Source organism: Pelodiscus sinensis, chromosome 3, assembly GCF_052426305.1.
Source record: "Pelodiscus sinensis isolate ZL-2025 chromosome 3, ASM5242630v1, whole genome shotgun sequence".
Classification (NCBI taxonomy): domain Eukaryota; kingdom Metazoa; phylum Chordata; order Testudines; family Trionychidae; genus Pelodiscus; species Pelodiscus sinensis.
Genome location: NC_143054.1, coordinates 40,810,725 through 40,835,200, shown reverse-complemented (window position 1 = coordinate 40,835,200; position 24,476 = coordinate 40,810,725). Strand labels below are relative to the sequence as shown.

The 24,476-nt window shown below is 38.3% G+C and overlaps 1 protein-coding gene across 1 annotated transcript in view; it reads left to right on the top strand.

Moving 5' to 3' along the window:
- Positions 1-24,476, top strand: part of CSMD1 (CUB and Sushi multiple domains 1) — a 1,868,278-nt gene that overhangs the window by 1,608,251 nt on the left and 235,551 nt on the right. Inside the window, exon 38 of the mRNA XM_006137767.5 lies at positions 21,701-21,819. Coding sequence (XP_006137829.3) covers positions 21,701-21,819 — 119 coding nt within the window. The remainder of the gene's footprint in view (positions 1-21,700; positions 21,820-24,476) is intronic.

Here is a 24,476-nt window from a genome sequence, read left to right as displayed (position 1 = left end):
TGTCCAAGAGAGCATCCATACTGCATGGATGCTCTTACACAAGAAAGTTCTGATTGTCATTAACAGAATGGTCATAGAGAACCTCTTCTTTTTCTGATAGGCTCTTTTTGCACAAGAAACCCCTGGGCTGTGTCTACACTGGCACCCTTTTCCGGAAAAGGGATGCTAATGAGATACTTCAGAATTCCAAATGCTGCGGGGGATTTAAATATCCCCCGCGGCATTTGCATGAATATGGCTGCCGCTTTTTTCCGGCTCAGGGTTTTGCCGGAGAAAAGCGCCAGTCTAGACGGGATCTTGTGGAAAATAAGCCCTTTTCTGGAAGATCCCTTATTCCTACTTTCAAGGGATTTCATTGTCTCATTAGCATCCCTTTTCCGGAAAAGGGTGCCAGTGTAGACACAGCCCTGTTGAATGTCTATACACAACTTTTTGTTCAAGAACTCTCATGCAAAAAGGAGTTATTCCTCGTAGAAAGAGGTACACCTACACCGCAAAAAGCCCTCTGTTCTGCCATTTTACTGTAAATTTTCTTGAGCAAAAACGCACTTGAGGAGTGGCTGCTCTGCTGTTTTTTGTGCAAAAACCCTGTAGTGTAGACTTAGCCCCAGAGTAATTACTCCTCAGTGCTTCCTGTGGCTATAAGTAGTGGTAGCACATCCATATTAAGCAAGCCTGCCTCAGACTAATTTTGATGCTTCCCTATAGTGTGGGTTCTCTTTATGACACTTTGCTTTTGACAGCATGCTTGGGTTAATATTTCTTCCTGTCTTGGATTAAACTTGTTTTCTTAACGTTAGCATATTGATTTTTTTTGTCTTCCTGGATGTATGGTGTGACTATGACATACAATTCCTTTTCAAACCTTTCCACTTACCTCCTTTCTGTATCTCTTCAAATGTAAATTTTTTGTAATCACCTAACATAAATTTTCTATTTTATAACCTTTTACACTTTTCTGCCACTGCCACAGTAGAATGATCCAAAAATGTTTTGGGAATAGATACAATTCTCTGTTAAATTCTGTAGGATTTAGAATATTGGTCACTACTATGCCCCTGTACCAACAGCATATATTATCTGCATAGCTTTAAGCACATGAGTAATTCCTGTGACATTAATGGGATTACTCATGTGCTTAATTGCTTTGCTGGATCCAGGCCAAAAATCTTTAGGTTTTTCTATAATGGTCTCCCTACTATGTCACTATTAATTATCTTAAACATAGATTACAAGCCTTTTTCAGTCATCAACTGTATCTTTCTTCTGTGAAGTGTCTAGCAAACTTTTAAGTATTATAAATGTTGTTATTACGTTAGTAACTTTTTCTAGAGAAATTATACTGCCACGTAACTTTGATTAACTTGTGAGAGGTCTATATCTGCTACTGCGAATGTGTTGTTATGATATTTGTGTGTGTGTGTGTGTGTGTGTATATATATATATGCTTAGTATAAATCATGTTTGCATATGGTGTGCTAGTCTACTAAAGATAATGTTTTCTAGTTATTTCCATAGATCTGAATCATTGAAGCGTTTTCTAATATTAAGGAGATCATCTATGAAGCATTTTATTTGTTTGTGTTTAAATATGAAGTGTTAGTTAGGGTAACAGTGATAGAAAGCTTCAGAAAGGATTTTTTTTTTATCTCTGAATGTGGCAATGTTAGTAGTGATTTCTTTGCTTCTGTCATTCACTATGTTTTTTTTATAATCTCTCCTGGAACTGGAAGTCTCATTGTATTATGGATAGCTATCACAAGAGATAGACCATCTCTCAAGTAAAACTAATTCTCAGCTTAGTGTAAATAAGTCATTTCCTTGAATTCAGTGGAGATACTCTAGCTAAATGAGAGAAGAGTCAAAGTAAGTGAGTTTTACTAAGTGATATAGGCTATGAAGATCACCTTTGCTGCTTACTTAGGAAACACGAAGATCTGTATCTTAATGACTGATGTCTTTTTGGATCATGTTCCTCCAAAATGTAATACACACAGGCTGTATACTTTTAAGTATAATGTAGCCTCAAAACTTATAAAGTGCAGATTTATTTCCAAAACTGTGAAAATGGCATTGTATGTTTAATTCTTTCTCAGGCCTGGTCTACACTAGAGTAGTAGGTTGACTCAAGATATGCAACTCTAGCTATGTTAATTATGTTGTTGGAGTTGACATTTCTTAAATTGCCATCCACAAATTGGTAGGTCAATGAGAGCAAATGCTCCTGTTGGCTTTCCTTCTTGTGAGGAGCAGAAGTACCGGCACTGATGAGGGCACCCTTTGAGTTTGATTTAGTGACAGTGTTGATCTTCTGTGCAGTGTAGACATGGCCACTGTGACTCTGGATGAAAAAAAGTTTTGGGGGTGGCGGGGGTGGTGGGAAATGTTATGTTTTTCCTTGTCCCTTAACTGCCATTACTACAAAACTCTGTCATCTGAAATTCAACCTGTGTTCTGTCTGGCTCATACATGATCACCAATAACTGACACTACTGAGGGGTTGTAGTAGTAATGAATAGCTGAAATCCTAGCTCCATTGAAATCACAATGATATAACTCCCTTTTATAACTGCCATTTTTACATAGAACAATTCTTTTTCTAACCTTAAGCATTCTTTATTATAGAATTTATTATACAGCTGTACAAAAGGCCAAATTATGCAACAGAAAGAACAAAATAAATAAACATTTTATATAGGCTATCTTCCTGGCTTAATACAGGGAACACTTCTGTCCTTACTTGAAGGAGCCACCTAAGAAGGAAGAAGAGCCAACCACACTTTGCTGGTGCTATCAACAGTAACAGAGTGCACATACAGATTCACTGAAGTCAACAAAGGACCATCTGTTGACAAGCTGGTCCTTTAGTCTCAAAATGTTATAAAAGTGTATTTTATAATTCTCAAACACAGTACTTCAGTAGTGTAGATAGGGATTATGGAAGACATTTAGCATTGTTTAACTAAGGATATGCAGACTTTACAAGGCAGGAGGTTCATGTGGCATAAATACTCAAAAAGATATTCATATATATTTAGCTTAACCTATTTGGCACTGAAAATTTTGTGTAAATATGTATTCTTTGATTTCCGATCAGTTAAATTTCCTTTGTTTATTTTATTTTTTCCATCTGATCATTTTATATTTTCTCTCAACTAGTTGTCAGTGATGGAAAACTGAGAAAGAGTTAATTGCAACTCTTTTGTTTAGTTTCAGAGGGGTAGCCGTGTTAGTCTGAATCTGCAAAAGCGACGAGGAGTCCTATGGCACCTTATAGACTAACTGAAGTGTAGGAGCATAAGCTTTCGTGGGCAAAGACCCACTTCGTCAGATGCATGTAGTGGAAATTTCCAGAGGCAGGTATAAATATGCAGGCCAGGATCAGGTTGGAGATGACGAGGTGGATCCAATCAAGGTGGATGAGGCCCACTTCTAGCAGCTGATCTGGAGGTGTGAATTCCAAGAGAGCAGAAGCTTTTGTTTAGTTTGTAACTGTTCTGATTCTAGTATTTGATTTTCCCCCCATTAATTTAAATGTAGTTTCACAGAGCTTCATGTATTTTTTTTATTTTGCAAGCAGTAACTGCCTCTCAAAACTACCAATAAAATCAGTGCATTTACTCTGATTCATTACTGAACTTTAAAGACATCCACAGGGTGTTGTTTTTATTTTTCAGACAATAAACTATGACATTCAACCGCATGACTGAGTAAGTCCTTTATGGCCTAGAACCTTAAGTGTCTCTTCTCCTGATGTACATATATAACTCCCATTAACATTACTGGGAATTACATGTATGCATCAAGAGGAAAATGTATTCTTTAGTTTACATTTTTGTAATAAGTTTACATTTTTGGGGCGAGGAAAAGCCATAAGTTTACATTTTTAGGGAGAGGAAAAAATCAATCTCTGTAGTTATAAAACTTTCTTGCATTCGCAAAGTTCAGAACATTTGAAACATCTTTTCATAATGTTTACCTTTATTACATACTTTGATATATTTTATTTATATACTTACCTGTTTTTAAATAAATTTCTTTTCCTAATCCCTTACATTGTTCACTACCCACCTGTTATATCTTACCTCATTTAGTTTCTCGGGGATTTGTAAAGTGCATGGCACAATGAGGCCATTCGGATCTCGGTGCTACTAAAATTAAAATAAATAGTAATTATACTTAGCGTAAGTGCCTTATAAAATAACACTGAAATTGTAATATGTACATCACACAGCATGTCTTAAAAAATTCTGTTTATGGATATATGCCATAACTAAGGCCATGATTTCAGCACAGAGGTTATGATGATTATGCTAATTGTGAATCTGACTAAAGTCCCTGATAAGTCAAATCTATACACATCCTCTCCTTTATTCTGCTCCTGCCCCATAATGCTAAGCAGAGAACTCTGCTCCAGGAATTGTGAACCTGGCACATGTTAATTGCAGTGACACTCAAGTGTGACACATCCACTTCCCCTGTAGCTGGTTATAAAAGGACAGATGGGCCAAAATTGAGTAACACACTGAGTGTACACACATCAGGCCACAATGTCTGGGGCAGGCACTGCCATTGTGGGATGAGTGTGGCATGGGTTCAATTTCCAACCCTCCCCAACCCCCCTGCCCACAAGAATCTGTGCTCTTAAATTTACACATTTCTGTGACAAAATGGTAGCCTTAGTCATAGTTCCCTCACCAAATGTTTTAAAATTCAACTGGATTTATACATGTATTCATTGACCAAATGAAATAGTGCCCCAACAAATCAATATATAATCCACAGCAAAATAAAGAGGTCTTGCCACAGTAGTTTGTTCTGTAGGGTCAAGATGATAATTTATATTTCCTACAAAGACTAGATTAAACTATATTTAATTCCATAGAGAGTTGCTTAAGTTGATATATAAATAGACAGTGCCACTGAATAATTTTATTCTGGTCACAAGATAACTGCAAATATTTTAGAAATCCACTGTGTGGCATTGTTTCTTGTTATTTCACAAGTACTGTAGGTATTAACTTGTCTTCAGAAAGCTAGTGTGAGGAATAAGGCAGTAATATATAATATAAGTAAAAAGGACAGCTATTAGACATTTAAACTGTTATTGTATACGCATACTTGTTTTCCTCACATTCTGGTAAAATAAATAGCATAATTATTTCTCCCAACAACCAGAAATCTCAATCAACATACTTGTGTTATATTACTAACATGTATTAGACCTATGAGAGAATAAAAATGATTGCCATTTGGATGGATTATCCTGAGTCATAATAACAAACATAACATGTACACAAAATATCATTTTGTTCTTTATTTTAATTATATTTGAGAGCATTATAATTCATTTTTTTCAATTTAGAATTTCACTTGCTCAGATATCACTTAAAAATACAATAATATACATTTTTTTCTTAAATACATAGATATGCAATAGAATCAATTCCTGACATCTTTAATCTATTTTTATTTTATTTTTTCCCGCTTTTACTCATTTTGAGGTAATCATTGATGTTAGTGGGAGTTTTGAGTTAATAAGTCATAAATAAATACAGAGAAAAGTCATAAATATTTGGGTCATATATGTCTGTAAACAAAGTATAAGTAATAGTTCCAAAATATAAGTATCATATTTTAATATAATCTCATAAAATATACGCTTTGCACAGCAGCAACTTTAAGGACATATTTTATCCCACTTACCTGAAATGTTGGAGACTGCAATGAAGGCACGTTATTCATGATTTTCTGAACCTATCTGTTATAGATAAGACAAGATCATTTGGCATGTCTGATGACTGAGAATTTAAGCTGAATTTTAATGATCTTAGGCTGTTCTGAACCTTGTGTACACTAGGTTTTCAAGTGTCAAAAGTTATCCATAACTGAAATAACTTCATTGGAAAGAGCGTAGAAATAGGTAAAAATCTTTAGTGCTTCTTATTTCAAAAAGATGTAAAATAAACACTGAAAAACTTTTCCCCATTTGTTCCTTTAATGAAAACTTCTTTACAAGTCTTTGTCAAAGCCATTTCTCCATTCACTGTATACCTTTCCTAGGCACCAGACATTTACCCTACACTTAAATAATGGGTTGCCACATATGAACTACTGCCCATCATATTATACATAAACTGAGACCTTCATGAAACATACTGTGGGGAAGGTGAAAAAACCCTCAATTGCACCCAAGCCAATATGGTGTTAAGGGAATAACTCCTTCCCTAATAAGGGGAGTAAGAAGTGCAGGCTAGCATAATTCTCAAGCCTGGTTATGTTGACCAAACCTGGTATTTTACCATCAAACAAGAAGGGAGGGTAGCCCCTACTTCAGTCATAGTCCATGTTAAAAGGATGGCTTGAAGCACTGAGCTGCCCCTTTTCAGTCCTGCATCTCTGGGGAATTATCACATTGCCCATTTTTGTAACAGTCTTAGGCTGTGTCCAGACTCGGGGTTTTTTTTGGGAAAAGTAGCCTTTTCCCGAAAAAACTTCCCCTGCGTCCAGACTCAAGCCGCGTTCTTTCGAAATAATTTCGAAAGAACGCGGCTTTTCTTTCGATGGCGGTAAACCTCGTTTCACGAGGAAGAACGCCTTCTTTCGAAAGTTCCTCTTTCGAAAGAAGGCGTTCTTCAATGTAAATAGGGCTTCCTCGAAAGAGAGCATCCAGACTCGCTGGGTACTCTCTTTCGAAAAAGCGGATTGCTCTTTCGAAAGATCTGCCTGCAGTCTAGACGCGATCTTTCGAAAGAGGCTCTTTCGAAAGATGCTTTCGAAAGAGCCTCTTTCGAAAGAAGCCTGCAGTCTAGACATAGCCTTAGCGCTCTCCCTCTACCAGCTATAAAGCACTGTTCCTTCCATTTCGCCAGCCAGCCAACCAAATACCCCACCCCAACCCTCTTAAAACTTGCATGGTGGCATATTGGTCAAACTGTCAGGGAAAACTTGTTTTTTTGGTTGGCAGCTTTTTGTAGTGGACATTAATAGTGATTCATATAGTTGAATGTATTTTTTTCCTGCCATTCATGTCCCTGATGTGTGAACACTGAGATAATTGTAAGTATATAAGTAATTATAGATTTATGGCATGTTTGTCTCATGCTGCATCTGGGGCCAATACAGTATTTATCAAGAAGTAAGTGGGAGAAGATCATTGAGAGTGTTATCAGTGCTGACATTGACACATTCTCTAATACACTGCAAAGAAGTAGCTGAACTGCGAAGAGCAAGCACAAAGCAAATCCCAGTCTTTTTGATTGCTTGGACTTGACATTTAACATATTTTTGCTTTCCCACTGACTCCACAGAGGCCAGTTTAATGTATTTCAGAGCCTTTGGATCTTTTGGACTTGAGTAATTTTGTTCTCAGTTATTTGGACTTAAATGTTCTGTATTTTCACTTATCCTCACAAATATTCATATATTTTTCTCAGTCAGTGAACATATCTGTTATATGATTAACATCAAACACACAGAAACACATGCACACAACTGATTTACAGAGAAACATATTTGAAAAGTGTTCAACTGATCTCAAATTATATATTTCAACATAAGTATTATTTATTAAAATGTTTGTTTTCTTATTATTTTTAAATTAGTATCTAGTGTAAATTGCTGTAGAGTCAGAGGGTATGTCTACTCTGCACACTTATTTCAAAATAAGCCATTCTGAATGGTTAATCAAAAATAGCTTATTTCAAAATAGCACATCCACACTGCAGGGAAGCCTTAAAATTAGTCTGAGGCAGACCTAACTTTGAGGTACTATCTCAATATATAGTCAAAGGAGGCACTGAGGAGGAATAACTTAGAATGGCTCTGGTGAAGGACTATTTTGAAATAGCAGCAGTGGGGTGTCTACACACCCTTATTTCAAAATAGTTATTTTGGAATAGGTGTTATTCCTCGTAGAAGGAGGTTTACAGATTTTGGAATAAGCCATCTGTTATTTCAAAATAACATAATGGCTGTGTAGATGTTTGCATTGCTATTTCAAAATAACATACCCTAAGTCACATGATTTTTTGAAGATATGATTATAGTTAATTAGAATATTATTATTTGTAACTTGTAAGTAAATAATAAGGTAATTTTTCTCATTCTATACTCCTGAAGAAATACATTGCATAGGATCTTTCTTTCTTTCTTTCTTTCTTTCTTTCTTTCTTTCTTTCTTTCTTTCTTTCTTTCTTTCTTTCTTTCTTTCTTTCTTTCTTTCTTTCTTTCTTTCTTTCTTTCTTTCTTTCTTAACTACAGATTTACTATACTAAGGGTGCATTTACACTGCACTATTATTTTGAGATAACTAGCATTATTTCAAAACAACAATGTAAGTGTCTACACAGCCATTCCATTATTTCAAAATAATGGATGGCTCATTCAGAAATCTGTAAATTTCATTCTTTGAGGAATAACGTCTATTCCAAAATAGCTATTTCGAAATAAGGCATGTGTATACATTTTACTGCTGCTATTTTGAAATAGTCCTGGTCTTCAAAACATCCTCTGGTGAGGAGTACCACAAGTTGAGTCTGCATTGGGTGAAGAAAAAACTTCCTTTTCTTCATTTTAAACAAGCTACCTATTAATTTCTTACGCTATAGGAACAAGTAAATAACTTTTGATTATTCACTTTCTTCATACCTGTGGAAACTTGGACAGGTGACTAGGAAAGAGTATAAATATATTGCTTGGGAATGTAGGAGAGCAATCAAGAAGGCGAAAGCACACTTGGAATTGCAGCATGCAAAGGATGTGAAGGATAACAAGAAAGGTTTCTACAGGCATGTTAGCAATGAGAGGATAATCAGGGATGGTGTGGGGCCTTTACTGGATGAGGGAGGGAGATGATGTGGGAAAAACAGATGCACTCAATGCTTTTTTTGCTTCTGTCTTCACAGACAAGGTCAGCTCCCAGACTACTACACTTGACAACATAGTATGGGAAGGAGGTGGGCAGCTCTCAGTGGAGAAAGAACAGGTTAAGAACTATTTTAGAAAAGCTAGACATACACAAATCCATGGGTCCAGATTTAATGTATCCGAGGGTACTAAAAGATGTCATTGCAGAGCCTTTGGCCATTATCTTTGAAAATTTGTGGAGTTCGAGAGAGGTCCTGGATGAATGGAAAAAGGCACATGTAGTGCCCATTTTTAAAAAGGGGAAGAAGGACAATCCAGGAAACTATAGACTGATCACCCTCACCTCAGTCCCCAGAAAAATCATGGAAGGGATCCTCAAGAAATCAATTTTGAGGCATTTGGAAGAGGGGAAAGTGATCAGGAATAGTCAACATAGATTCACCCATGGCAAATAATGCTTGACCAAACTGATAAGCTCTGTGGATATTGGGAAGTCAGTAGATGTGATATAACTTAACTTTAGCAAAACTTTTGATACAGTCTCCCACAGGCCAGATTGTCGGGCCCAACAGGTAGTGATGAAAGTCTGGTTGGCACTTGGTTTCAAGCGTAATGTCCCAAAGATCAGTTCTAAGGCTGGTTTTGTTCATCTTCTTTATTAATGACCTGGATGAGGGTAATGGATTGCATCCTCAGAAAGTTTGTGGATGACACTAAGCTAAGGGGAGAAGTAGATATATTGGTCAAAAGAAATCTAATGAGCTTCAACATGGAGAAATACAGAGTCCTGCACTCAGGACGGAAGAATCCCAAACATTGCTATAGGCTGAGGACAGAGTGGCTAAGCAACAGTTCAGAAGAAATGGATCTGGGGATTACAGTGGATGAGAAGCTAGATATGAGTCAACAGTGTGCCCTTGTAACCAAGAAGGCTAATGACATGTTAGGGTGCATTTGGAGGTGCATTGTCAGCAGATCTAGAGAAGTTATTATTTCCCTTTATTCAGCACAGGTGAGTCCACATCTGGAGTATTCCATCCAGTTCTAAGCTCTCTCTCCCCTTCTCCCCCTCCCCACTATAGAAAGGTTGTGGACACACTGGACAGGGTCCAGGAGGGCAACCAAAATGATTAGAGGGCTGGAGCAAGTGACCTATGAGGAGAGTCTGAGGGAACTGGGATTATTTAGTCTCAGAAGAGAACAGCGAAGGGAGATTTAATAAGAGCTTTCAACTTCCTGAAGGGAGCTCTGAAAGCGGATGGAGATAAGCTGTTCTCAGTGGTGACGGATGGCAGAACAAGTAGCAATGGTCTTAAGTTGCAGTGAAGGAGGTCTAGGTTGGATATTAGGAAAAACTATTTCACTACGATGGTGGTGAAGCACTGGAATGGGCTACCTAGGGAGGTGGTGGAATCTCCATTTCTAGAAGTTTTTAAGTTCCGGGTTGGGGTGACTTAGTTTGTGTTGGTCCTGCTATGAGCAGGGGGTTGGACTTGATGACCTCCTGAGGTCTCTTCCAGCCCTATGATTCTATGATTACAGTTTTTCAGCCTTCTTTTGTCAAGTCTGTTTCCCACTCTGGCACTCTGAATGCAGAAGGTTGGGGCCTGCAAGAAAACTTTAAAACCTTTCCTCTATTTAAATGTCTCCTTGAATCTGCACTGAGTTCTATTCAGGATGTCCACAGCTGCTGAGTGACCATTCAGACAAATATACACTTAGGCTACGTCTACACTGGCATGATTTTCCGGAAATGTTTTTAACAGAAAAGTTTTCCGTTAAAAGCATTTTCAGAAAAGCTTGTCTAGATTGTCAGGACACTTTTCCGCAAAAGCAGGACACTTTTTGTGGAAAAGCGTCTGTGGCCAATCTAGATGCGCTTTTCTGCAAAAAAGCTCCGATCGCCATTTTTGTGAGTTTAAATCATTCTGTGTCTCTCAACTCCTGGTTTAGATTTCCCACATGAAGAAAGCAGTCAGGGAACCTATAGCCAATTTAAATTTCAACCCTCTTTTGGCTCTCCTGGCCTCCTGGCTGACACCATTACTATGTACCCCTTTTTACCACATGCTGGTTAGCAATCCCCCTGTTTATTACAGCTTTGTTCTTAAATATCTTGAGCAGTATAGTGTCAACTGCAAATTTTGTCACCTCACTGTTTACTCCTTTCTCCAGATCATTTATAAATAGGTTAAGTATGACTAATCCCAGCATGGACACTTGGGGGACACCACTAGTTACTTCTCCCCATTTTGAAAACAGACCATTTATTCCTACCTTTTGTTTCCTGTCTTTTAGCCAGTTATCAATCCATAAGAGGGTCTTCCCTCCTATTCCATGACAATTTACTTTACTTAAGAGCCCTTGACAAGGGACTGAATACCCCTTGCCCACATGCTTGTTGACCCACTGAAAGAACTTTAATAGATTAGTAAGGCATGGTTTCCCTTTACAGAAACTGTGTTGACTTTTTCCCAACAAATTATGTTCACCTATGTGTCTCACAGTTGTATTCTTAACTATAATTTCAACTAATTTGCTCAGTACCGATGTTAGACCTTCTGGTCTGTAATTGCTAGAATCACCTCTAGAGCCCTTTTTAAATATGGTGTTACATTAGCTATTTTCCAGTCATTACATATAGAAGCTGATTGAAAGGATAGGTTACAAACCCTAAGGGTCCTAATTACCTTCTTTCCTGAGACTTGTATGGGGCCCCAACCCAACTGCACAAACCTCCAGAAAGCTGACAAATAACAGAACAAAGAGACTTTCAACTGCTCCCTTTATTTCCAAGACCACAGGCCACGGTTATTTTCTGTTTGTCCAAAGGGTTAGTAATATATCTCAAATACTATAAATGAGCCAAAAGCTATCATTCATTCAGGAAATGAGAGCACAAAAATAATGCAAATTATTATTTATCAGATGCTTCCTATGTAGGAAAAACTGATGTGAATGATTCCAAATATTTATCCACAGCTTAATTTAGTGTAGAGAACTTGTTTGTCCACAGTTTAATTTAGTGTAGAGAAACATTAAACTTAAATGTATCCCATTTCAGAGCCCTGTTGTTCTTTTAACAGAAAGTATTAGCCAAAAGAAACTGCTTTTATTTTGTTTTATTATACTTGTTGTTCTGAACCTTCCAATTTGTTTTCATACACTTCTTGTTCACTCTAGGAATGTTGCTTTCAGCATGCATCTAAGTGCACTGAGCCCTAACACACCATGAAAAATCCATGTTCAAGCCTGAAGATATTATTACAATATTACTATAAGAAAGTGATGGAAGGCTACAGGGAGAATCCCCCTGGCGGGGCCCTTGCAGGGGCAGCAACACAGTCAGAAGGAGCAGATACAGAACAATCTGCAGCAAGCACAGAAAAATGAAGTGAAAGAGGGAAAGATCAGACCCCACTGTGAATAATCAGTGCAGGGAAACCACACCACTTGTCTGGAGAACCAAACTTCTTGTCATGCCCTCTCTATCCTTCTCTCCTCTTCTCTTGGGAACAATGTTCTCACTCATCATTTCTATCAATGTGCAGACTAATTTTATGTGCACCAAGGCATATGAAAAAGTGCACTCCCAGTAGAAAAAAAAACTAGTCATGGGTGCTCTGCTAATCAGCTGGGGATTTGAATCTCTGATGAGTGGTCACACAAGCACATACCTTTCAAGGAACGTTGCTTGGGAAATGTAGAAACTCCAGCATAGAATCAATCCAGGGGCATAGACTCATTTGGCAGGATCAAACTGATTATCATATTCTCAGACACTGAGTTGCAAAAGATATATTGTTCCATACAGAAGAGAGAGATTTCACAATACTTAATCATTTATAAGCTTGCTCAGGATTAAACTGCAGCAGCAATTCTATACCCTTCTTTTTACATTACCTCCCCATTGAATTTGAGTCAGCTTCAAGTTTTTGGTCCTTACCTTCAAAGATCTCCTAGCTACTTAAAGGACTGCCTCACTCAGTGTGAGCATGACCAACTATTACAACTGTGTTTCTCTGAAACAATGGATATCTCACATTTCATAGTGAGGCCTCTGAGAACAGGAAATAACAGATAGCCCATAGTTATAAACTTCTTTCTGGGAAATATTAGAATGGCCCAAATCTCACTCTAATCAGAGTACACATTTTCTCCTTTCTCTAATATGTAAAATCAATAGGAATTCAACTAATTATATTTAAAACCAATAATCTTGCTGTCTAGATGCAGTTAAAGAGAAATGGAAAGCCTCCTTGTATGTATATATTTGGCTTCGTAAGACATTCATATGCCTGAGTGATAAGCAATAGATAAATAGATGACAGAGAGGGCCTTAAAGCTAAAACCTTGTCTGAATCAAAAATGGGAAATGACATTATCTGAAGAGCAATTATATTTTTGCAGAAAGAGTGAGGTCTCAATGAGTAATCTGAGATATTGTTGCATGATAAACCATCTGGAAAAACAGATTCCAAAATGTCACATATCACAGTAAGGCCAAATATCATGTAATTTCTGCACAGAACATTCTGTCAAGTCATACTTACTGACACCAAATGGGTTAGATTCCATTAGAAAGCAGTAAAAGCTGTAGCATTTAATGAGATTTAGTATGCAGATCAGTGAAGTGAATGGTATATAGTACTACTGCCAAAAAAGCATGATTTGACTGGCGGTGTATTGAAAGATATGCCAGAAAATGCTGAAACTCATTCTCACAGTATAAAAGTTCCCTTCTGCTTTATTTTATCACAATGGCACTCTCCTACCGCTAACCCAAATAAAGAATACATTAAACTTGCTTCAATTATACATGATTATTATACTATTTGATTTTAATAAAGTTGAAATTAATGTAATGTGATAGTTTTCTATTGACCATATACATGGACATATTTTATTCTATTATGTTTATGACGTAACGCACATTCATGAAGGCTGTGTCTCGACTGCCAGTTTTTCTGGAAAATCAGCCGCTTTTCCGGAAAATCTTGCCAGCTGTCTACACTGGCCGCTTGAATTTCCTCAAAAGCACTGACGATCTCATGTAAGATTGTTAGTGCTTTTGCGGAAATACTATGCTGCTCCCGTTCTGGCAAAAGTCTTTTTCCGAAAAACTTTTGCGCAAAAGGGCCAGTGTAGACAGCAGAGATTTATTTTCTGCAAAAAAGCCCCGATCGCGAAAATGGCAGTCAGGGCTTTTTTGTGGAAAAGCACGTCTAGATTGGCCACGGACACTTTTCTGCAAAAAGTGCTTTTGCGGAAAAGCGTCCTGCCAATCTAGATGCACTTTTCCGAAAATGCTTTTAACAGAAAACTTTTCCGTTAAAAGCATTTCCGGAAAATCATGCCAGTGTAGACGTAGCCATAATGTATTCCTATTTGAGAACATAGGTATGAATTCCTGGAACATAAATCAAAGGCCTCTCACAAATTTCATAAACCAATCTAAATTTGCAAGATCTTTTTTTCACAAGTGCAGATAAATGACTAGTTTTTCCTGAGCAGTTTGGAAAATACCAAGATTCTATACAGCTGCAGTTTACAATATAGACACAAACACTATTCTTGTAACATTTGATAACTTGTATATAGAGTACTGTGTTGTTGTTTTCCCCAGATCCATGTGTGTATCTTATGAAGGAATTGAGTTTTAATATTACAATAAGAAAGAAAGAAAGAAAGAAAGAAAGAAAGAAAGAAAGAAAGAAAGAAAGAAAGAATGTTGTACATGTTCAATCTTAAAATATGTTATGTACTCACATATTTATGTGTTTCACATAAAACTAAGTTTTGCACATAAAATAGGTATTATTATCATAAGGCATGGTGAGCATGGCTTTAGTTGGCAAGGACCATGCTGGGTTTTGAAGGATGCCAGCTTCTTCACCAGAATTTCAGCTGTCAGTTAAAAAAATAGAGAAAACCTACATCTCCAAGTTTTGGGGGGAGGGGTTGTAGTAAAGAAAACCGTAAGAACATGAAACAAGCGTAACCAATGAAATAATGTGTGTACTGCTCTGTTCATCTTGCCCAGGGTCTCAAGCTTATGGCCTGCAGGCCATCTATGGACCCAACAGTTACACAGTCTGGCCCGCATGCAGCTGCTGGCTCGTATATCCCTTCAACCCTAAGGGGAGGGTGTCTGTAACCTTCCCCCAAGCCCATCTCCTGTTCCATCTGACCTCTTCCTGTCCCTGCTCCCATTGCATCTCTTCCCTCAATCCATTCCCCTCAAAGGGACTTACCTCAGGAATTACCAGGGGGCCTAGTGCCGGTCATCAGCAGGAGTCGGTAATCCCCCCCGCCTCACCTCACACTCACTGCGGCAACAGGAGGCACTGGAAAAAGGAGTGACACAGCAGCCTATGCTCTGCTCTACTGCTATATCCGAAGTCATCCTGGTCATGGGGCTTGGGGGGCTCTGATTCCTGCCAATGTAGTGATGGTAGCAGAATGGAGCCAGCTGCTGTGTTGCTCTGCTTCCGCTCAGTTCCCACTGCTGCTGTTGTGCCTGACCCTACTGCTGGTCCCATCCCACCTAAGATCTCACAGACTATCCTGAGTATGGGGGACCATTCTGTCCATCTGACAGTTGGGGTGGCCGCCAAAACGCAGGGCCAGGATGGCACCTTGAATCATCCTATGGATGGGATGGCTCTGCATTCAGTTACCCAGGGCCACATGGACATGCAGGCAGTGGCCCAGAGTTAACAGCTGGATGCCATTCTAGCCCTGCTACACAGCCAGTGGTGAGCTCCAGAGGGAAAGGTTAATTGCCCAGGGGAGGCAGGTGGGAAATGAGACATGAGAGGAGTTCGTGGGCCACCAGCAAGGTTGGGAAATGTATGAGTGTAGAGAAGAATTGTGTAGAGGGCATCAATTGCCTCCTCAGGGCTTTGCCAGAGGGATGTACCCAGTAGGAGGATTTGAGGGCTGACACAGTCACTGAGATAAATTGAGTTTTAGATTCCTGATCTTGCTGAAGCCTTAGCTGAGATGGCAATTTAAATGTCAATATTGTTGACTATTTCACCAATCGTCTGAGCATATATGAAAGGATCATATACAGAAGTGACAGCTCATTTTGGTGCTATGATTGGGTTTCACTTAAGAGGGTACCAACCATTTTTTCTCCTATTCTAAGCCGTGGAGACAAAAGACCAAAGAGGAGATGCAGCTGAGCCCCATCAAGGAGTGAATTCTTAGAGTCTAGTATAACAGCCAAGCCTCCTGGCCTTATGCCAACCAACCCAGGCTCCTCCAGATTGGAAATCTGCTAGTGAATGGAGATGGATGATTTTTTTTGTTTTGTTTTGGCAAACAATAAATTTTCCAAAAATGAATTTTTAGGAGAACAAACCTATTCTCAAATTCTGATTGAATTCAGTGAATAGTTTAAGGGGAAAAAAAATCTGAATGGTCAAAAATTAGCAGTTTGACACTTTATTTTGAATGGACACTTCAAAATGTTTCATTTGACTTAAATGAAATATTTTGATTTTAATTAGAAAAACTGGGAAAAAATCTGTTTTAGTTCAAATCAAGTGGCCCTCATCTTTCCCCCCATTGATGTTTAGTTTGGCCACTTAGTAATTTTGCCACACTTGCGTCTATGCTGCTACTTATAATGGCACTACTCTCGGAGCCTGATAATTGGAGAGCTGTGACTGCTGGACAGGATCCTATCTCTGAGGGCAGCACCACTGCCAACAACAGTGCAAAAGTAAAGGTGGCATGGTATGGTATTGCTGCTGTTGACAGGGTTCTGCCTTCAGATCTGCTCTGGCCATCCAGCTCTGAAGGAAGCACAAAAGAAAGTGCATGTGCTACATATGATTCAATTTGACATCACATATGAGTGTTTGCCAGGCACATAGACGGAGAGCAAATCTTGAGGCACACAGCCGAGTGCATGATTATGCTTCGAACGTCTATGTAATCTACTATGGATGGCATCTCAAGCTCCATGTGATACTGAAACTTTTAGGAGGAAGACCGACCAGAAACAAACCTAACTTTAAAATCAATTTAATCTACTATGAAATCAAAAATACTAAACTGCTAAACAAGCATAAAGATCAAACTATAAGCACAAATAAGATCAAACTAGCTAGAGTCTAAGGGTTTGTCTAGACTACAGGCTTTTGTCAACAGAAGTTTTGTTGACAGATACTGTCAACAAAGCTTCTGTCGACAAAGAGCGTCTAGACTACATCCAGATCTGTTGACAAAGCAAGCCGCTTTGTAGACATGACAGTGTAGACGTAAAGGACAGTGTAGATGCAATAATGCCTTCTGTCGACAGAACTATTCGACAAAAGGCGTTATTCCTCGTAGAATGACGTTTACAGCTGTCGACAAAACTGCTGAGTTCTGTTGATATTATGTCGACAGAACTCAGTGGCAGTGTAGACGCAGGTATAGTTTTGTAGACAAAAGTCCACTTTTGTCGACAAAACCCTGTCTAGAGACACCCTAAAAGAATAACAAGAAAACAGCGAATATATACAATACAAGCAAGAGAAAGACAAGCACGGGACAGATTTTTTTTTCTCAGTGAAGACGAAAAACAATAACCGAAATTGTGTGAAAGATAGAAGTGATAATTGCTTTTTTTGTTTCAGTTTTCAACAAAAAGATTAGTAATGTTTGGATATCTATGATAGTGAATGCCAATGAACGTGAGGTAGGATCTGAAACTCAAATAGGGAAAGAACAAGTTAAAAATTGCTTATATAAGTTATATGTCTTGAAGTTGTTTGAGCCTGATGAAATAACTTTTAGAATACTCACAGAGATGACTGAGGAAATTAGTGACTATCTCAGGAAAGTTATGGAAGACAGGGGATTGGAAAAGGGCAAATCTAGTGCCAAGCTATAACTAATGTTACTCCTCATTTTTTGAACCCATGGGGTTTGGTTCAAACTAATGTGTTATGGCGCATACTTCCTGGTTCGAATCAGCTGTTGAGCAGAGTAAAGCGCTGGCGAGATCATGCTAACGAAGTGTGGGATATTTAAATCCCTGCTTCATTAGCAATTTCAGTCACCTACATTTGCATCCCTAGCTCGAACTAGGGAGCAAGTGTAGACGTACCCTCAGGGAAAAACAGGCCAGTCATCTTAACTTCATACTCAGAAAGAAAACAGCACAGATAATTAAGTAACCAATTTATAAACCCTGAGGAGATAATAAGAGATATGTGTCAGTCAGCGCAACTATGCCATGAACAAATAGTGTCATGATATGAATGGGGAGAAGTGGTAGACCTATATCTTGACTTTAATAAAGCTTTTGATACTATCTCACATGATACTATCATAAACTAACTAGGGAAATATAATCTAGCTGGAGCTGCTATAAAGTGGGTGCACAACTGGTTAGAAACCTGTTTCCAGAGAGTAATTTTAAGTAGTTAACTATCTATCAAGTTAGAAGGCAATATCAAGTGGAGTCAGAACTAGAGTCAGGTCATAAGGATTCCAGTTCTGTTGTATAATTTTTTCAGTATAGACCAGTATTTCTCAAATTTTTTTTATAAAGTACCCCTTTTTTAATATATATATATATATCGATCGCAGGCAATGCAATTTTTGGGTGTATAAAGTACAAAAATAATAAAGCGCAGTAAAACGTAAAACAAAAATACAGTTTTCTTCAAATTTCAGTTGTGTTTACATACCGCCCACCCCCCACCTTTCCCCGACTTCTTTTGAGGACCCCTAAAGATACTCATATGTCTGGTTAAGAAACTCTGGTATAGATCAGTGTTTCCCAATTTTATTTGGCCATGGAACCCCTAGGGTTGCCTTAAAAAACAAAGGCCCCTGCCGCGTTTCATCGAGCACAAAAAAAAAAAAAAAGCCCTGCCACTGCGATTCCCACCGCAGCTCTGTCTCTGTAAGAGAGGGTGGGGGATTACCGGCTCTTCATGGATCCCTTGCTTTCGCTTCACGGAGCACCAGTTGAGAAACACTGGCATAGCTGATAGCATATAAAGTTTGTGAATGACACCAAGATAGGCTGGGTTGCAAGTGCTTTGAAGGTTGGGTGTAAAATTAAAAGATCTGTAAAACCTGGAGAAATAGTCGGAAGTAAATACAATGAAATTTAATAAAGACAAATGCAAAGTACTCCACTTAGGAAGGAACAATCAGTTGCAAATATGCAAAATAGGAAATCACTATCAGTAAGGACTATTGCAGACAGAGATCTAGGGGTTATAGTGAATCAGAAGGTAAATATGAGTCAATAGTGTATCACTGTTGAAAAAAAAACCCAAAGATAATTCTGCGATGTATTAGCGGGAGTGTTGCAAGTAAAACATGAGAGGTAATTCCTATCCTCTATTCCATGCTGACCAGGGCTGACCAGTCTAGGCATTACATTTCAGGAATGATGTGGACATATGGGAGAAAGTCTGGAGAAAAGCAACCAGAATGACGGAAGATGTAGCAAATGTGATCCTGTGAGGAAAGATTGAAACATTTGGGTTTGTTTAGTCTGGGGAAGAGAATGGTATGACAGGGTGGACTAGGCCCAAAGCCCCCTGCTGTAGGTTTATAGCCTTGCCACATTTCCCAAGGAAAAAAAGCAGAGAAGTCCTCCAGGTACGCTAGAGTTGTTGCTTCCACTGCAGCCAATCAGGGCCCAGCAAGCCAGTATAAAGAAGCTGTTGGGGGCAGGGCCCTGGCAGTTTCTCTTTGGAGCTCAAGCCAGGCAGATCCAGGGATAGACTAACTGGGAAAGCAGTAATACCTTAGACAGCTCATTGTGTGGGGTGGATTGCTTACCCGGCAGAAGTGCAGGTCCAGCAGCTGAAGACTGGGCATGGTGGGAAAGGGCGAATGGCAGAACCCTGGATGGGTGCTGTGAGTACTATGAGATAAAGCCTTGAATGAGGGCAAGAATTGAACAGATTTTTAGGAGAATGGCCCAGGGAGCAAGTAGTAATGGACAGTAAGGACTGACACTTAAGGTATGTCTACACTACAGACTTTTGTAGGAAAAACGGCCATTTTTCTGTCAAAACCTGAGTTATGTCCACACTACAATCATGTTCTTCCAAAAGTAAATTGAAAGAACAGAAGGGTTTTTTCCGGCATTGGTAATACTCTTTCTATGAGGAAGAAGCTTTTTTCCGAAAGTGGTCTTTCAGAAAAAGGCGTGTAGGGATGGGGAAGAGAGAGTTCTTTTGAAAGAAGAGGAAAGAAGGAAAAGCACAGGTGTCCTGGTGGCCACTCTGTCCATAGCAATCACATCTTAAATGTGAGATGGTGTCCATTCAGTGTGGATGCTATCTTTCAAAAAAGCAGATCGTTTTTTTGATGTGCTTTTGAGTGTGGACACTCTCTTTGGGAAGAAGTTTTTTTGGAAGATGTCTTCCAAAAAGATGTCTTCCAAAAAAAGGTTTATCCAAAAGAGGCCTGCAGTCTAGACATAGCCTTAGTTGGCAACTGCTATTTACAGGGTCCCTGAGCTGGGACCCAGAGGAATCGGTGGACCCTGGGTCACCCCCAGCTCTCAGTAGCTACTCAAGAGAGCAGGAAAGAAGCCTGGTCCTAAGCAACCCAGAAGAAAGGACATCTGGGATATTCTCCACTCCCAGAGCCAGTCACTGGAGTGGGATCTTGTGGACATATGTCTTCAGCATGAAGGGAGCACTGGACTAGACCATTCAGTCCTACAATTCTGTGATTCTAAGGCTCAATGGATAGCACACAATACTGGCTTTGAAAGGAAAGATAAATTGTTTTTGTTATACTCTGTACAGCATCTATTACGTCTTAAACTATGTCAAACTGTTTCAAGTGGTTAAAGTTGCCTCTATGTAGGAAGTCGTGTTTCACTTCCTCTGAAAAACTGTTGGTTTTGTTTGTTTTAAATCTCTGTGTTTAAGCAGTCAATCCAGTTGACTCTGAATTGTTTCTTAGTAACAGACTTGTATGTAAAAGTAGCAAACAGAAATGAGTTTCTAAATATTCAATGGGATTTTCATTGTGTGACTCAGGCATTTGCCCTTACACTTGTGAAATCAACTTGAGAGATTCTTGAGAGATTATGTTACCATATGAAAATTCCCAAAGCAGAGCAATATTTTTTTCTCAAATGAATGGCTGTTGAGATATGTCCACAGCATCTTTCAAGGTTACTGATATGCTGATTATCGTGCTGATTCTCAGTATCCTGTATTGGTGACGTTTATCAACCAGATTGTGGTGGGGCAATTTCGATGTCATCTGAAATACTCAGTTTTCACCAATTCCTTTCAGTCTCTCTTTCAGCCTTTGTATAGATGGAGCTGTAGTAGAACCACTCCTTCTTGGTTGATAACCTTCTAGTCTTGAACACTAGCTATTTATTGTTCTGAGACTTTTTTTTTCCAATCTTCTTCTCAGATGGTACACTGTGTTGCTTGAATCTTCTGGTTTTGTTTTTATTTTTTTCCCTTTCCAGAAAGTAGAAGGCTTGAAGGATGTCTCCAAAGATAGGATAATTTATTATTTAAAGTAACGGATAATTTAGAGTTGAAGAATATATTCCCTAATCCCATGGAAAAAATGCTTATGAGATAGACATTACAATCTTTGTGTATAAATATTGCCATTTGGTTTTTGTGTGAAACTTCTTAGCACTTTAAATATAGATTGAACTCTTTCATTCTGAGCAGAATTAAATTTAATATTAAATGAGATGTGATTTTTATATAGTGTGTGACTGATTACTTTCTAACATATGCTGTGAACAACTCATAAACAGAACAGAGAAGAGGTTTCATTCACTCACTTACACTTTTTCAATCTTTGTATTTACATTTTTCAGCTGTAGGCCTTGCTGCTTGTCCAGAACCAATACTTCCTAGTAATGGCATCAAAATTGGGGATAGATATATGGTGAATGATGTTTTGTCTTTTCAGTGTGAGTCAGGATACACATTACAGGTACTCATTTCCTTTTTTCTTTGAAACTTAGTATGTTATGGATTGTAATAAAATTGCATATTTTAACTAATGACTGCTATCTCAGAGTAATGAATCCTCACTAGCTAGTAGGTAGAAAACATTTAGGATGCCCAGATAAACACAGCAATAACTCAAACGTGTTGTCCGATGAATGAATTTGCCATCAGAATGTCAGTGTTGGCTGAGAGACATGATTAAAAGAACATGGAAACTGAAGTGCATTCTTTCACTTCTAGAAGTGGCTCCTTTAAATGAAATTTGAGCCACACAGATGGAAATATATATTGTGTCAATTCATGTTCTGCTGAGAAATTGGAGTTCCATTTTCAGTGATATATTTCATGAACATTAAATGTAGTGGAAAAAAAATCTACAGGGAAGAAATATGACACAGGAATTCACAGACTGGAGATATTTACCATGCAAATATTACTTTAGTCTCTGACAATAAATAGTCTATTTGCCTGTTACAGTTTTTACCTGTGACAGTGCATTTGTACTCCAGACTGGAGTTATTTTTCTTGTCTTAATAGATCCTAATGTGTATTTACTCTTCTGGTTCCTAATTATTTTGCTTACTAAGGCAAACAAATACAAATCAATAAATACAGTATTAGGAAAATACAATTACATCTTCAAAATTAAGAGCTGTCTTCATTAGGAAATGAGCTATGTGAAACCTAAGCATGAATGATCTCTTTATGCCCCTTTCTCTGAGGCAGCAGAAAGTCCATTGGAGTTAATTCAATTCTTTCCCCCAGTTTGCGACTTTTCTCGCTGAGTTGCAGTTGTCCTGTTATGATGACCAGAGATTTTATAATCAAAAATCCAATACCATGGCATCTCCCCTTGGTAAGCCAGGGCCCTTCTGTGCTACTGGGACTCCAGCAACAGCCCTAGCCCCACTGGGCTCTGAGCCACCAGCCCTCTTGCCATTGGGGCTCCCAACCAGGACTTCCTGATCCAGGAACACCTGTGGTCCTGCCAGACCAGAGATGTTGCTGGGTAAGGGAGCCCTAGTTTTAGAAGGTCCAACCTGTACTGTTTCTTCCCCAACAGAGTGTTTACATTTTTATGCATCTCAGCATGCCTTTCTCAAGCAGATATAATCACTGGACTTCCACTAAGACAATTGCTTGAACTGAACAAGAGTCCAAAAGAATTAAAAAATATAGTTTCTAAAGGGCAGTGTTTTGAACGGTGTTAATCTGTGTTGCTCCATGGAGCCAGTGAAGCTCTGACAATTTACACTAACTGCAGTTCTGTCCCTAATTCTTCAGGCATATTATTCACATCTGGCAGAAAGTCAGGTTTGATTTTAATTCAATTAGGCTTCAGAAGAAAAGCAATAGAATTCAATAGGAAGGAATTATAAAACTTTGAAACAGAATGTGTGGCCTCAAAACGGGGGGATCAAAACAGCAGAATATAACTTGTTTATTCTTCAGATGGTAATCTTTTCAAGCCATAGTGTTGTTTCCTAATATGTGCATTAAGTGCAGAGATAGTTGTTAGTTTTCAGCAGTGTCACAAACTTATCCATTGCAAAGTCAGAATTGTGTGTGGTGATGGGAATGGGCTGAGGATGGAACCTTAAAGAACTTGATTGATCTAGACCTTTTTAACATATTTCTTAATATATTTTAAGATGAAAAAATCAAGTATTTGCATGGAAGCTTTGATTAAATGTTCATTTTATTTCAATGAAAAACCAAAACATTTACATTTTTGAGAAAAAAAGTCTTTACTGAAAACTTTTTAAATTAAAAATTGGGTTTGGTTTTAGTATTTTATTAAAAGAATAAATTGGGGAATGTTGAGAAAAACTGGAAGAAAACCTATTTCCCTGCCCCCATCATATTTTAGAATGAGTTTTAGTTTTTTTCTGAATGCTTAAATATCCAAACATGAAATAGTCAGGTTTCAATATAATTCAATAAATTATTAGAAAAAAATAATTACACTCCCCAAATATTCCTGCTCTGTGTAATTTTTTCTCTTGTGTCTGTTCCTGGAGACATTGTGTCTCATTTAGAGACATTGCCTGAGGAAACAGAGGTTATCCTCTGTACCATTCTGGGACTTGGTTACTGCTGGGTAGCTTTGGTGGGCAGTATCATATGACTGACTGAATTCCTTGCATTAGTCTTAGCTGAGGATGTGAGGGAGATTCCCAAACCAGAACCATTCTTTTTAGGTGAAAAATCTAAGGAATTGTCCCAGATTGAGGTATAATTAGAGGAGGTTTAGGAACAAATTGATAAACTAAACAGTAGCAAATCACTAGGACCAGATGACATTCACCCAAGAGTTCTAAAAGAACTCAAATGTAAAACTCTGGAACTACTAACTGTGGTTTGTAACCTATCCTTTAAAATATCTTGTGTACCAAATGACTGGAAGATAGCTAATGTGACTCCAATCATTGAAAATGGTTCCAGTGGTGATCCTAGCAATTATAGACGGGTAAGTCTAATGTCAGTACTAGTCAAATAAGTTGAAACTATATTTAAGAATAGATGCCAGACATAGATTAACATAATTTGTTGGGGAAAAGTCAACATGGTTTTTGTAAAAAGCAAATCCTTTGTACTAGAGTTCTTTGAGGGCTTCAATAAGCATGTGGACAAAGAGGA